A 10,062-nucleotide genomic window follows, 5' to 3' on the forward strand; every position below is an offset into this window, starting at 1 on the left:
GTCTGCAAACCATCTGTTTTGTAACCAGCCTCTGACTATGTGCAAAGAGGGCAATCTTCTGGCAACTTCAGATTCTAATTGCCTTAGCTCCGTTCTTTGGCCAAAGATGAGGACTAGATCTCTTAGCTCCAGACAGACTTCTGCAAAGCAGGTCTGCACAGTTTTGCAAAGAGGGGAAGCGGGATAGCTAAGGCTTCTCTCTTACCCAACTCAGTCTTCTGTCGTTTTTGTTTTCAGGATGGTGCATCGATTTAGACAACTGGATGCAAAGGTACTTGTGTTTCAGACTTCTCTGGGGGATGTGCCTCTGTCTGATGAAGCAGGTAGCGGTCCATAAAGAAAATGAGCATCACCAAGAGTCACATGCAGTCTTTGTAACTATCACCAGGACCCCTCTTTAACTGGGCTTTTTTAATGTGCTCCTTTGCACCTTTGATTCCATATGTAGCTTCATATTGTGCTGGAAGATGAAGTAGAGAGACACTCACTTAGCACTGAAGAAGTGTTTCTCAGTATTCCTTATTGGATAGAATAGAAGTAAAAATAATGTCTGTCTTATAAAACTGCAATATTTTGCTGTGTAACAGGCCCATAGAACACTGATGGAAAGAAGGGGCATTACACACTTTAGAGTATCCCCTTCTCAAACACGTGTTCTGTCAAGTTTAGCCTCCAGAGCTGAAGGCATGACGTAATAAATCCTACCTTTTTGTTTGTTTAACCTCTGCTTATAAAACAAGGTGGCAGTTCAGATATATTGTGGAAAGTCTGGTGGTGCTTCAGATAGCTCAGGCAACACCTGCTAGGTAAAGAAAGGATGCTCCATACATGTAGGGGAATAGACAGGGATCGGCGACCGGAAGATCACGGGATGTGACGGAAAGATAGACTCCTCCCCATAGGAGTGGCAGGAACAGGAAGCGCAAGAGCTATATAAGCGTGTGATGCAGCTAAATAAACGGACGTTTTGTATCCATCATATTGATGTCTGTGCATCACTGTCCCCAGGGTGGGTAGAGCCCTGTGTCCCGGAGATATGCGGCCCAAGATAAGTTCTCCCATAGAAGCGTACAGCAACACATACATACTGCAGGGTAGGAAGACCTTTAGTTATGATTAAAATGACCAATTCTCATCCAATTCACAGAAACATCCTGTGCTGAAGTAATATAATGCTACCAAGCTACTAGAGAGCCCATCATTATCAGAATTGTCATACAAGTATACTTTTTATGATTGTGATACTGAAAAGACCTTCCTAATGGGTATTTTTTTGAGAGCTTGATTGACTTATGTATTTTTCCTCTGAAATGGGGAGTTGCTTTGGTGTGAACAACAGACTTTTTACAAGTCCAAAGGTGAAAAGGCCCACATATACTTAAAAATGCTGCTTTTGATTGCTGTCAAATAATGTAGATTACAAAATAATAGCTTGCTTTCAAGACTGAGATGGAAATGGTGAGCGACCAAGTGTGTGTCCAGTGATGCTCCTCTTAACACTGAAAGGAAATACCATAACTTTAATTCTCTGGTGAAAAGTGTACCTCATATTCTGTGAGAGAATACCTTACAGCAAGCTGTTTTTTCTATTCATCCCTCCAGCTTTAATGACAGAAATGTACTGAGGCCAGGGTTTAGGAGTGGTGCCCTTGAGAGCAAGGCACTTCAGGGATTTCTCACTGGCTTTCACTTGCCGTGATGTCCTAAAAACAAGTCTGAGGATTTAACTGAGTCCTAGGCATGAGCCTTGATCATGGGGTAAACTTTTCTTTAGAGTTGATGCGGCTGTCCTGAGGAATAATGGACTCCAGTTATGGCACAGGGAGGGTTTGAAGGCAGCTCCATGTGTCAGAATGAATGCTCCACAAAACTCCACTGATCTGCAATCTCTGCTTTGAAGGAGCACAAAAAGATGGAGTGTAAATGGGAGCTCGGAGCTGTCGTGATGCCTGCTTGTGAACTAGGTGAAATACATATGCATGAGGGCTCACTGCATTAATTGTGTTGATGAAAAGTGTAATTGGGAGTGTCCTTTCAAGCACTGTTGCATTTGGTATAATATTTGAAGAGGCAATTACTTGTTACTCATATTACTTATTAGCATTGCTTTCCTGTGAAAAGCACTATTAATGCTGCTTCATTTGCCACTATGGTGTGACTGCTGAATACAAAAAGGAGTTGGTTATTGCTTTTGAATTAGTGGCTGGCATTCGCAGGGTGGTCAGGGAGGCAGGAGTTCAGATAAGGGGGTTTTATGCCTGTTGTTGCTGAAGAGGTAATGTTCTAGGGTATGTATGTTCTAGGGTATTTTAAGGTCTTTACTATTGCTTGCTTGTTATGTTCTCTTCATTTCCCTTCATCCCAAGCTGCGATCATCTGTTAGAATGTTAGACTGACTTTAAACATAGCTTCTTTTTTTTTATTATTTCTTAAGCTCTCTGATTTGAAAGGCCTGCTGAAAGAGATTTCCAGCAAAATCAAATGAATGCAGCTGAAACCTGAGAGCAGCTACTTGAGCAGGGTAAGCCCTCTTTAAATCCATTCTCTGACTTGAATAAGTTTTCAGCATCTGATGTTAAATTGGTGTGTGTCTGGAAGAAGGGTTAGTATTAATTATTGATGCTTATATTGATGTTGTCTAATATTGGAAAAGAAATAAGAGCTAAATTCTCTTCGTCATTGTGGTTTTTTCTGAAAAATATAATTTTCCATCTGGCGTTTCTAAGAAGTTTTGGTGTGGTTTAAAATATCTAATTTTGCTCCCTTGCCTTTGAAAAACTGTGAACAACCCAAAGTTATTTTAGTTGTCTTTGTGCTGGAGGTCCTCTGGAAAATTAGGAGCTGCTGTGCTGGATCCTTTACAGTTGGTTCATTTTAACTCTGAAGAACATACAAACCAAACAGAAAAGACAGAATTGTGGGTAGGAATAAGGTTTATCTTCTTACTGTCAAAGTGCGGTATTATGGCAGATCGCTATAGCCTTCATATGTCCTATATGATTAAACTGCAGAGTGAAGAGTTGACCCAAAGTCTCCAGAGCTGCAGTTCAGTGTCTGGTCATGAGCCTTGTGTCCTTTTTCATCAAGTTCTGCAGAAGAACTGGGGTGGAGCCACAGGTACCAGTGGGATGTAAAAGCCAGGCAAAATGCAGAGGGACACAGAGAACTCTTTGTCTTCTTTAAAACAGCAAGTTAAGAAGTGTAGCTGTTGTCAAGGATAATCTGGAACAACTTTATTAGCCTGAACATTAGAGCCTGGCTCCTTCTCCCATAGTGGGTTTTTCTGCAAGATAGTTTATACCTGTGCCAAACGTTCTTGAATCAGTTGTCTCATCATTTCTTTTGTTTTTAGGGATAACTTCATATTCACTTATCCTGAAGTTCACTTTAGTTATAAATGGCTTGCAACCACCTAATAAAATTGACATGGGTCACCAGTTACTGGGCGTTTTCTTGGATGCAGGAAACTCCAAGTCACCTAGAGAATAAGCTGTAGAATAATGGAAGTCTGGAGGTCATCCAGTCTGTCCCCACACAAAACAGTGCCGGCTCAGATCAAAGGTAGCTGCAGTTTGGCGGAAAAATAGGTGGCAATTCAGTAAGAACAAATGCAAATTTGAGAGTTACCTGGGAATTGCTGGCTACACAGGCACAAAATGGGGGGAAATCTGGTGAGACAGTAGTTCTGCAGAAAAGTGTCTGAAACGGAATATTAAATAGCTAGTGTTTTGTTGTCTCTGAGAAGTACAAATTAATCCTCCTGCTGTTTATAGTGCAAAGAATCCTCTGTTGGGTACAGCATCCAGTGTTAGCACTAAGTTTCAAGGAAGACAAAGGAAAGGCTGGAGAGTGTTCAAAGCAGTGACAAGAGGAACTGCAAGTCTTAACAACATAATCTGTAGAAAGAAATTAATGAATTATGGTTAGCTAGCCTGGGAAAGAAGGTACTTATTTATGATGGAACTGGTGGAAACAGCCTCTCATTGTATATAATAAGTGCCTTAAAAAAATGGAGTCCCTTTCCAGTTTGTGCCTGATAAACTACCTAGGTGGTGTCCTGGTTGTGATCAAACTGTTTTGCATTTGAGCTGTCCTGACTCTGAAGCTGAGCCTTGGCAGTCCGCAGTACTAACATCATGGTGTGAACAGAGAGGTTAGTGTCTCACAGGAAGCAGATCTCATCTGAAAGGGAGTGCTTGTATCTGCACTGACCATCTTCAATACGAGATGCTGGATTGGCTGTTCCAGGTACTTTCCATGCAGGTGTTTCATTTGCTTTCACCTCCTGACAAGTAATATCTCTGCTATTCTGCTAAGACAGCATGTTCTGGATGGGTGCCACACAGAGCTCCTCAATCCTCAGTATTGCACAAGATATCCAATTTTCTGAGCTGATGTCATGAGGATGAAAGCAAAATGCTGGGATGGGCTAGGAGCTCTACTCTAAAATTTTTCTTTTGCTCACACAGGTACTGATTCATCAAGAATAATTTCTCTGAGCTGGCAGTAACCACCAAGCAAACGGTAACTGATCCACCAGAGTGTCAAAGTCTCAGCAGGACTTAATAGGATTTTTTCTGTGGTTTTTTTTTTTTTTTATAGAACAGCCCTTTTTGCTTGTTGCAAGATGATGGTAAAACATTAAGATGACTGTTTATCTCCTGGCAGGACTCCCATGTTACCCAAGCTCTCCTTTTTCCTCATCTCCCCTGATGTTCAATGGCAGCAATTAGTCCTTGTCAGCTGCTGTTATAAAGCACTCCTAATTCCAAGAGTGCTGCTGCTAAGATCACTTTGCTTTTCAGTTTCAACTCAAAGGGACCTGTTCATGAGTTTCCTTTAGCCACTAATTGCTTGACTTAATGAATCAATCTCCCTTCCCTTTTCTACGTGTAGTAGCCAGATCTAGCTCATTACTTGCACGGTCTGTCTGTCAGACCTGCTGAGGTCTGTAGTGCCGGCATGCCAGAATATAGTGTATTTCAGCATCATCCTCCAGAGGAAAGACAGCCTTTGGTCCAACCATGCACCCACATCTCAGACTCTACATGAACAGCGTGCATTTCTTCCTGCTCTACCTGGAACCGTGCAGCAATGCAGAAGCTCAACTTTACAACCCCGCACGGGAGAGACTTAGTTCATCTAGAAAGTGTTTCCAAAAGCCTCATGTCTAATCCTTGCTTGTTTTGTGTACTTGGAGCATTGCAATTCATTTAATTTCTTCAAACATCTGTTTGCAGATGTTTGCATTTTGAAATGGAGAAGAGATTGCTGGCCAGCTTTAACTATTGTGATGCTTGCTATGGTGAGGTTGCTCTTTTTGCTTTCTGTCTGAAATAGCAGCTGAATCTTGTGGCATTTTGTGTGGTATAACTGGATGCATTACCAACTGAAGGGAAACCACTACAAATGGCACTTATTTACCTTGCAAAGCATTTTATCCATCTTCATCCCCAGTGTCTAGGAACAATCTCCTGAGATGTTTGATTTTTGAAGGTTTAGGTATTTTCCTTTTGCTGGCAATGGCTATCATAGTCCATACACTTTACCATGACTTGCAGCTAGTCTGAGGGCTGTCAGGCATAATGTATGGGTGCTTACATGGGTGCCACATGAGGTCTCCGGGTGAGTAGTTAGGTAGATGGAGAGATAATTTCTGCTGAAGCAGAACACTCCCCAGGTGAGTCACCTTGACCAGAGGAAATACAGCCGTCTGCTGCCTGGCTAGAAACCAGAGACTGTGTGCAGGCCCACCTCTGTGCACAACAGCATGTTCCAGTCCGTGTATGCTGTACTTGTTGGTTCAAGACGGTGAAGACAAGACTTGTTTGTTCCGTGTTTCTAATGAAAACTTCTAGTTTTGAAGTCTTTCTACTTAAGGATGTGGCTGATTGAGGTGCAACTTACTGACTGAGGAGGCCAGCACAGGCATGTGTCGTTTACTGGAGCTGCTGCTCTGCTTGTCTTTGTAGCTGAACATTGAATAGTTTTACAGGCAAAACAGTGATGAGGCATTATCAGAAAGGCTACTACTCTTTTCTTGCTGCTTCACATTACCTAACTTTATGCTGTGCATTACACGATCCTGGGGGATATAGCACTACCAATAGCAGTGATACTTGCTTACATGTGGAAATATTTGTGGTTTTCTGTTAAAAAGTTTATAAAGGACTCAGGCTTTCATTGACTTCTGTGGCAGTTGGGTTGCATCATAAATTAAGACAAGTTTCCTTTCTAGAAACTGTTTTTTTTCTATGTAATTTGTATGTCTTGAATGTGAAAATTGTGCATTTAGTTCATTCCTTTCCTATATAAAATCTGCCATATACTTGCCAGTAGCTCTAGTGATCTGTTCTCTTGTAAAATGGGGAGCATAACTTTGGACCAAAACCCCAGGGTCTGCCCCTGCCCACTGCTGCAGCCCATCACCACCAGACTGTACCCCACACATGCTCCTGTCCCTCCGGTGGGCGGCCCCATGGGACCTTCTCCAGGCTCCTCTCCCTCCCCAAGCCCGGGGTGCTGATGGAGCCCTGTCCCAGCTGGGCTTTGGCGGCAGAGCAGCACCACAGCTCCCTGGGGAGCTCTTGCCTGGGCATGATGGGTCTCCTGGCAGCAAAGGCCAGTCCTGGGTGCAGGGGGAGGCTCTGCACCAACCCTTCCTTCCGTCCCCTTCCGCTCTCTCCAGCTGGCAGAGCATAGCAGCAGAGCAGATGAGTACCTGCGCCAGTCCCTGCTGCACCTGCAGAGCCCACAGGAGTCCGTGCGAGAGGCGGCCGTCAGGTTCATTGGTGAGCCACAACCCCCTAGGGGTCCCTCCCTGCCCCACTGCAGCTTAGCCCCAGCCCAGGCTGCTGTACTGGCAGCAGGAATTGCCCCGGTGGCTGTGGAGCCTCGACTACTTGATGCCAGGTCAAGGGTGCCCACGGGGCTCCCTGCTGCCCTCTCCCACCCCTGCCCTCGGGCATCATGCTCGGGGATCGCCCCAGGCTCGGCCCTGCCAAGGGGAGGAAAGCGTATAGCTGAGCTGGTGTGGGGAGGCTGTACTGCTGAGGCTAGCGGGATTTGTGATGGGCTGTGTGTTCCCAGGGCTTGCTGGGTGGCACGTGAGGGGTCAGCAGGAGCAGAAGCTGCAGGTCATCTACGAGGGTGAGTGAGGGCAGCGGGGTGTCAGCGGGGTCTGGTGGGGAGGAGGAAAGTCCCTGAGCAGGGAGCTGCAATCCTTGCCCTGGCTGGAGAGGGCTGTGCTCCCTGCACGGATGAGGGGCAGAGAGGAGAGAGATTTCAGGGGCACGTTGAGTATTTGTGGCCAGCGCCTTCCAGCTCATCCCATTGGCCCCTGCTCCCTCCTGGCCATGGGAAGGGCTGGGTGGGGTGGCCCTGGCACGAGGGGTTCCTGGGTCTCCGCAGATCCAGGTTCTGGCCTTGCCTCTGTCTCTGTCCCAGCCCTTCAAGGCTCAAACCCTGTTTGTCCTAAGACCTGCAGAGAGAAAGTTGTCTTCTGGTTTTAGACTAGCAGTGCTCCAAGAACAGCTCTGGAGGACACAGAGGAGGAGGAGACCTTCTCTCCCATGCACCATCTTTCTGTGTTGCTGGAGCTCTGCACAGAGCTGGTCCTGGGCACAGCTAAGCATGCGCAGAAGGCTGGGTGGCTCCTGGCCCATGGAACAGCTCCAGCCCTCGGGTCCTTTCTGTCCTCTTCATGTGCTCCCAGGTCATCCCTCTGCCTGGCCTTCTGCAAATAAACAGTCTGGCTTCTTCACCTTATCTGCATGTCTTGTCTTTGTGGAAATGAAACAGCAGAAAACTTAGGCCTTGAAGCGCACAGGCCTTTTTTTTTTCCCCCCATGTGCTGCATGCAGAGATGGAGAGGAACAAGGGCAGTTCACAGTAGAAATGTCTTCCAGAAGAGTCAGTCCCTGTTGTTAGGGTCCTGACACCTGCACAGACACAAGAGGATCTTTCTCTATCTGGCCTGGGTCTCAACGTTGAAGAGGAGAAAGCTGGCAATGGATTTTAGGAGAATGCCCTTCTCCACACAGGGGGCAGATGGGTTGGGGTGCTGAGCTAGGGGATGCCTGCCTTGGAGAAGGAAGTCCTGGAGCTTTATTCCTGTGCTTCCCTGCATATTTCCCAGGTGTTTATTGCTGAGAATAACTGCTATTTCATGTCCTGCTCACCCATCCACTAGCTGGTTGGGGCCACCATCTCAGATAGCAGCTGGACCTGCAGAGAGCATTCATTGCTCAGGAGCCCAGCTAGGCTTGCTGCTGCTGCAGGGATCACCAAAGGGTGACCAAGGACAATTCTCAGGACACAGCGGCTGCCCCAGCTCCCCAGGGCAGCACTACAGAGATTAAACCTCTCCCAGCGCACCTTGTACCCATTGCCCATTGTCTTCTTCATATGGCTCCTTCTGAAGAAAGGGCCTGCATCCTCTTTGCAGCTACCCTTTAAGTATTGTGACGAGTTATCCACCCCAAGCCTTCTCATCTCCAGGGATAAGAGAGCTAACTCCTTCAGTATTTCCTTACAGGGCAGGTTCTCCTGCAGTTGCTGATGGGCACCCTAGCTAGCTGGTGGCTGTACAAGCCTACCCAGAAGCTTAAGGTCTCTTGAGAATTAGGCTTATTAGGCAGTGGTTTAAGGTTTTGGGGGGCATGGTGGTAGAGACGAGGCAAGGGCTGTGCTCTGAAGCAGACAGGAATCAGCTACCTGAGCAGGATAGCCTGGGATGGGTGGAGGTGGCCACCCAGACAGAGCTTTCTGCCAGGGAAGCTGCTGTCCAGGTGGAGGGCTGCAGAGACTGCACCCTCCGTCCTGCGTGGATGCTGCTCCCGTGCAAGGTGTGCTCTGGTGGAATCACTCGGGCAGCGGGTGGAGGAGGTGCAGGAGGAAATTGGCAGACTATGCTGTATTAGTGGGGGTGAACAAGAAATAAAGTATTATTTAAGGCTTTGCAGGAAGAAATACTAGGGCCCTTTGGCACTGACCTGTAAGGACCATCAGGCAAAAAGCTTCAACAGTGAACAGACAGCACCATGGTCTCTGGTGACCTGTAGGCCAGGATATCACTTCACTCCTCTTCTTCACATGTACCAACCAGCAAGACATATGAAGCCTTGACAGCGGACAAAACCAATGAGCAAGATTCACAGGGAGAAACTGCACCACCAGCATGTACTAAAAGCTGCAAAAGGAAACGTTGAGTGTTGCTAGTGGGTGACTCTGCTGAGAGGCACTGAGGCACCCATCTGCTGGCCTGATATACAGTCAAAGGAAGTTTGCTGCTTGCCAGGAGCCAAGATCTGGGCTATCACAGAGACTGTCACAACTGTTAAAAAAGCATGGACTGCTGGACTCTACTTCTTTTTCCATGTGGGCCAGCAGAACCTGGTCTTCATGGGTGACTTCAGTTACTTGGACATTTGTTGGGGAAAACAATACAGCTGTGTACAAGGCATCCATCAGGTTCCTGGAATACATTGAGGACTATGTCCTGGTACGGATTCTGGACATGGTGACTAGGAACAGTGCGTTGCTAGATTTACTGCTCACAAACCAAGATTTACTTGATAACATAATTACCAGTGTTATCCCTGGATACAGCAACTGTAACATTGCGGAGTTTAAGCTCTTGCTGAGCACACTGAAGACCAGCAGTAGGACAAAGACCCTGGATTTTAGAAGAGCCAACTTCAATATTCTCAGATCCCAGCTGCAAGAAATTCCATGGGAAGCATCCACAGAGGGCAAAGGAGCTTGTGAATTTAAGAACAGCCTTCTGAAATCACAGGAACAGTCCATCCCCTAGAAAGGGAAAGAAGAAGGCAGAACCAGAGACCACCCTGGCTTAACAATGAGGTTTAGGTGTGCTTGAAAGTGAAAAAAAAAAACATACTGGCTGTGAAAAGGCAGCCAGATGGCCGTGGAGGACCACAAGAACCTTGCTAGAGCTTGCAGAGGTACAGTCAGGAAGGCTAAGGCTGACCTAGGAAATTGGCCAAAGATGTCAAGTGCAAAAGAGTGTTCTTCAGATGCATGAGCAGTAAGCAGAAACAG

The 10,062-nt window shown here is 46.4% G+C and overlaps 1 protein-coding gene across 1 annotated transcript in view; it reads left to right on the forward strand.

Moving 5' to 3' along the window:
- The window catches only part of TRPM8 (transient receptor potential cation channel subfamily M member 8), a 47,712-nt gene extending 41,377 nt beyond the window's left edge, over window positions 1-6,335 (forward strand). Inside the window, exons 23-25 of the mRNA XM_064452172.1 lie at window positions 238-271; window positions 2,435-2,521; window positions 4,470-6,335. Of these exons, the coding sequence (XP_064308242.1) occupies window positions 238-271; window positions 2,435-2,485 (85 nt within the window). The 3' untranslated portion in view covers window positions 2,486-2,521; window positions 4,470-6,335. The remainder of the gene's footprint in view (window positions 1-237; window positions 272-2,434; window positions 2,522-4,469) is intronic.
- The last annotated feature ends 3,727 nt before the right edge of the window (window positions 6,336-10,062 follow it).

Source organism: Phalacrocorax carbo, chromosome 5 (genome assembly GCF_963921805.1).
Source record: "Phalacrocorax carbo chromosome 5, bPhaCar2.1, whole genome shotgun sequence".
Lineage (NCBI taxonomy): Eukaryota > Metazoa > Chordata > Aves > Suliformes > Phalacrocoracidae > Phalacrocorax > Phalacrocorax carbo.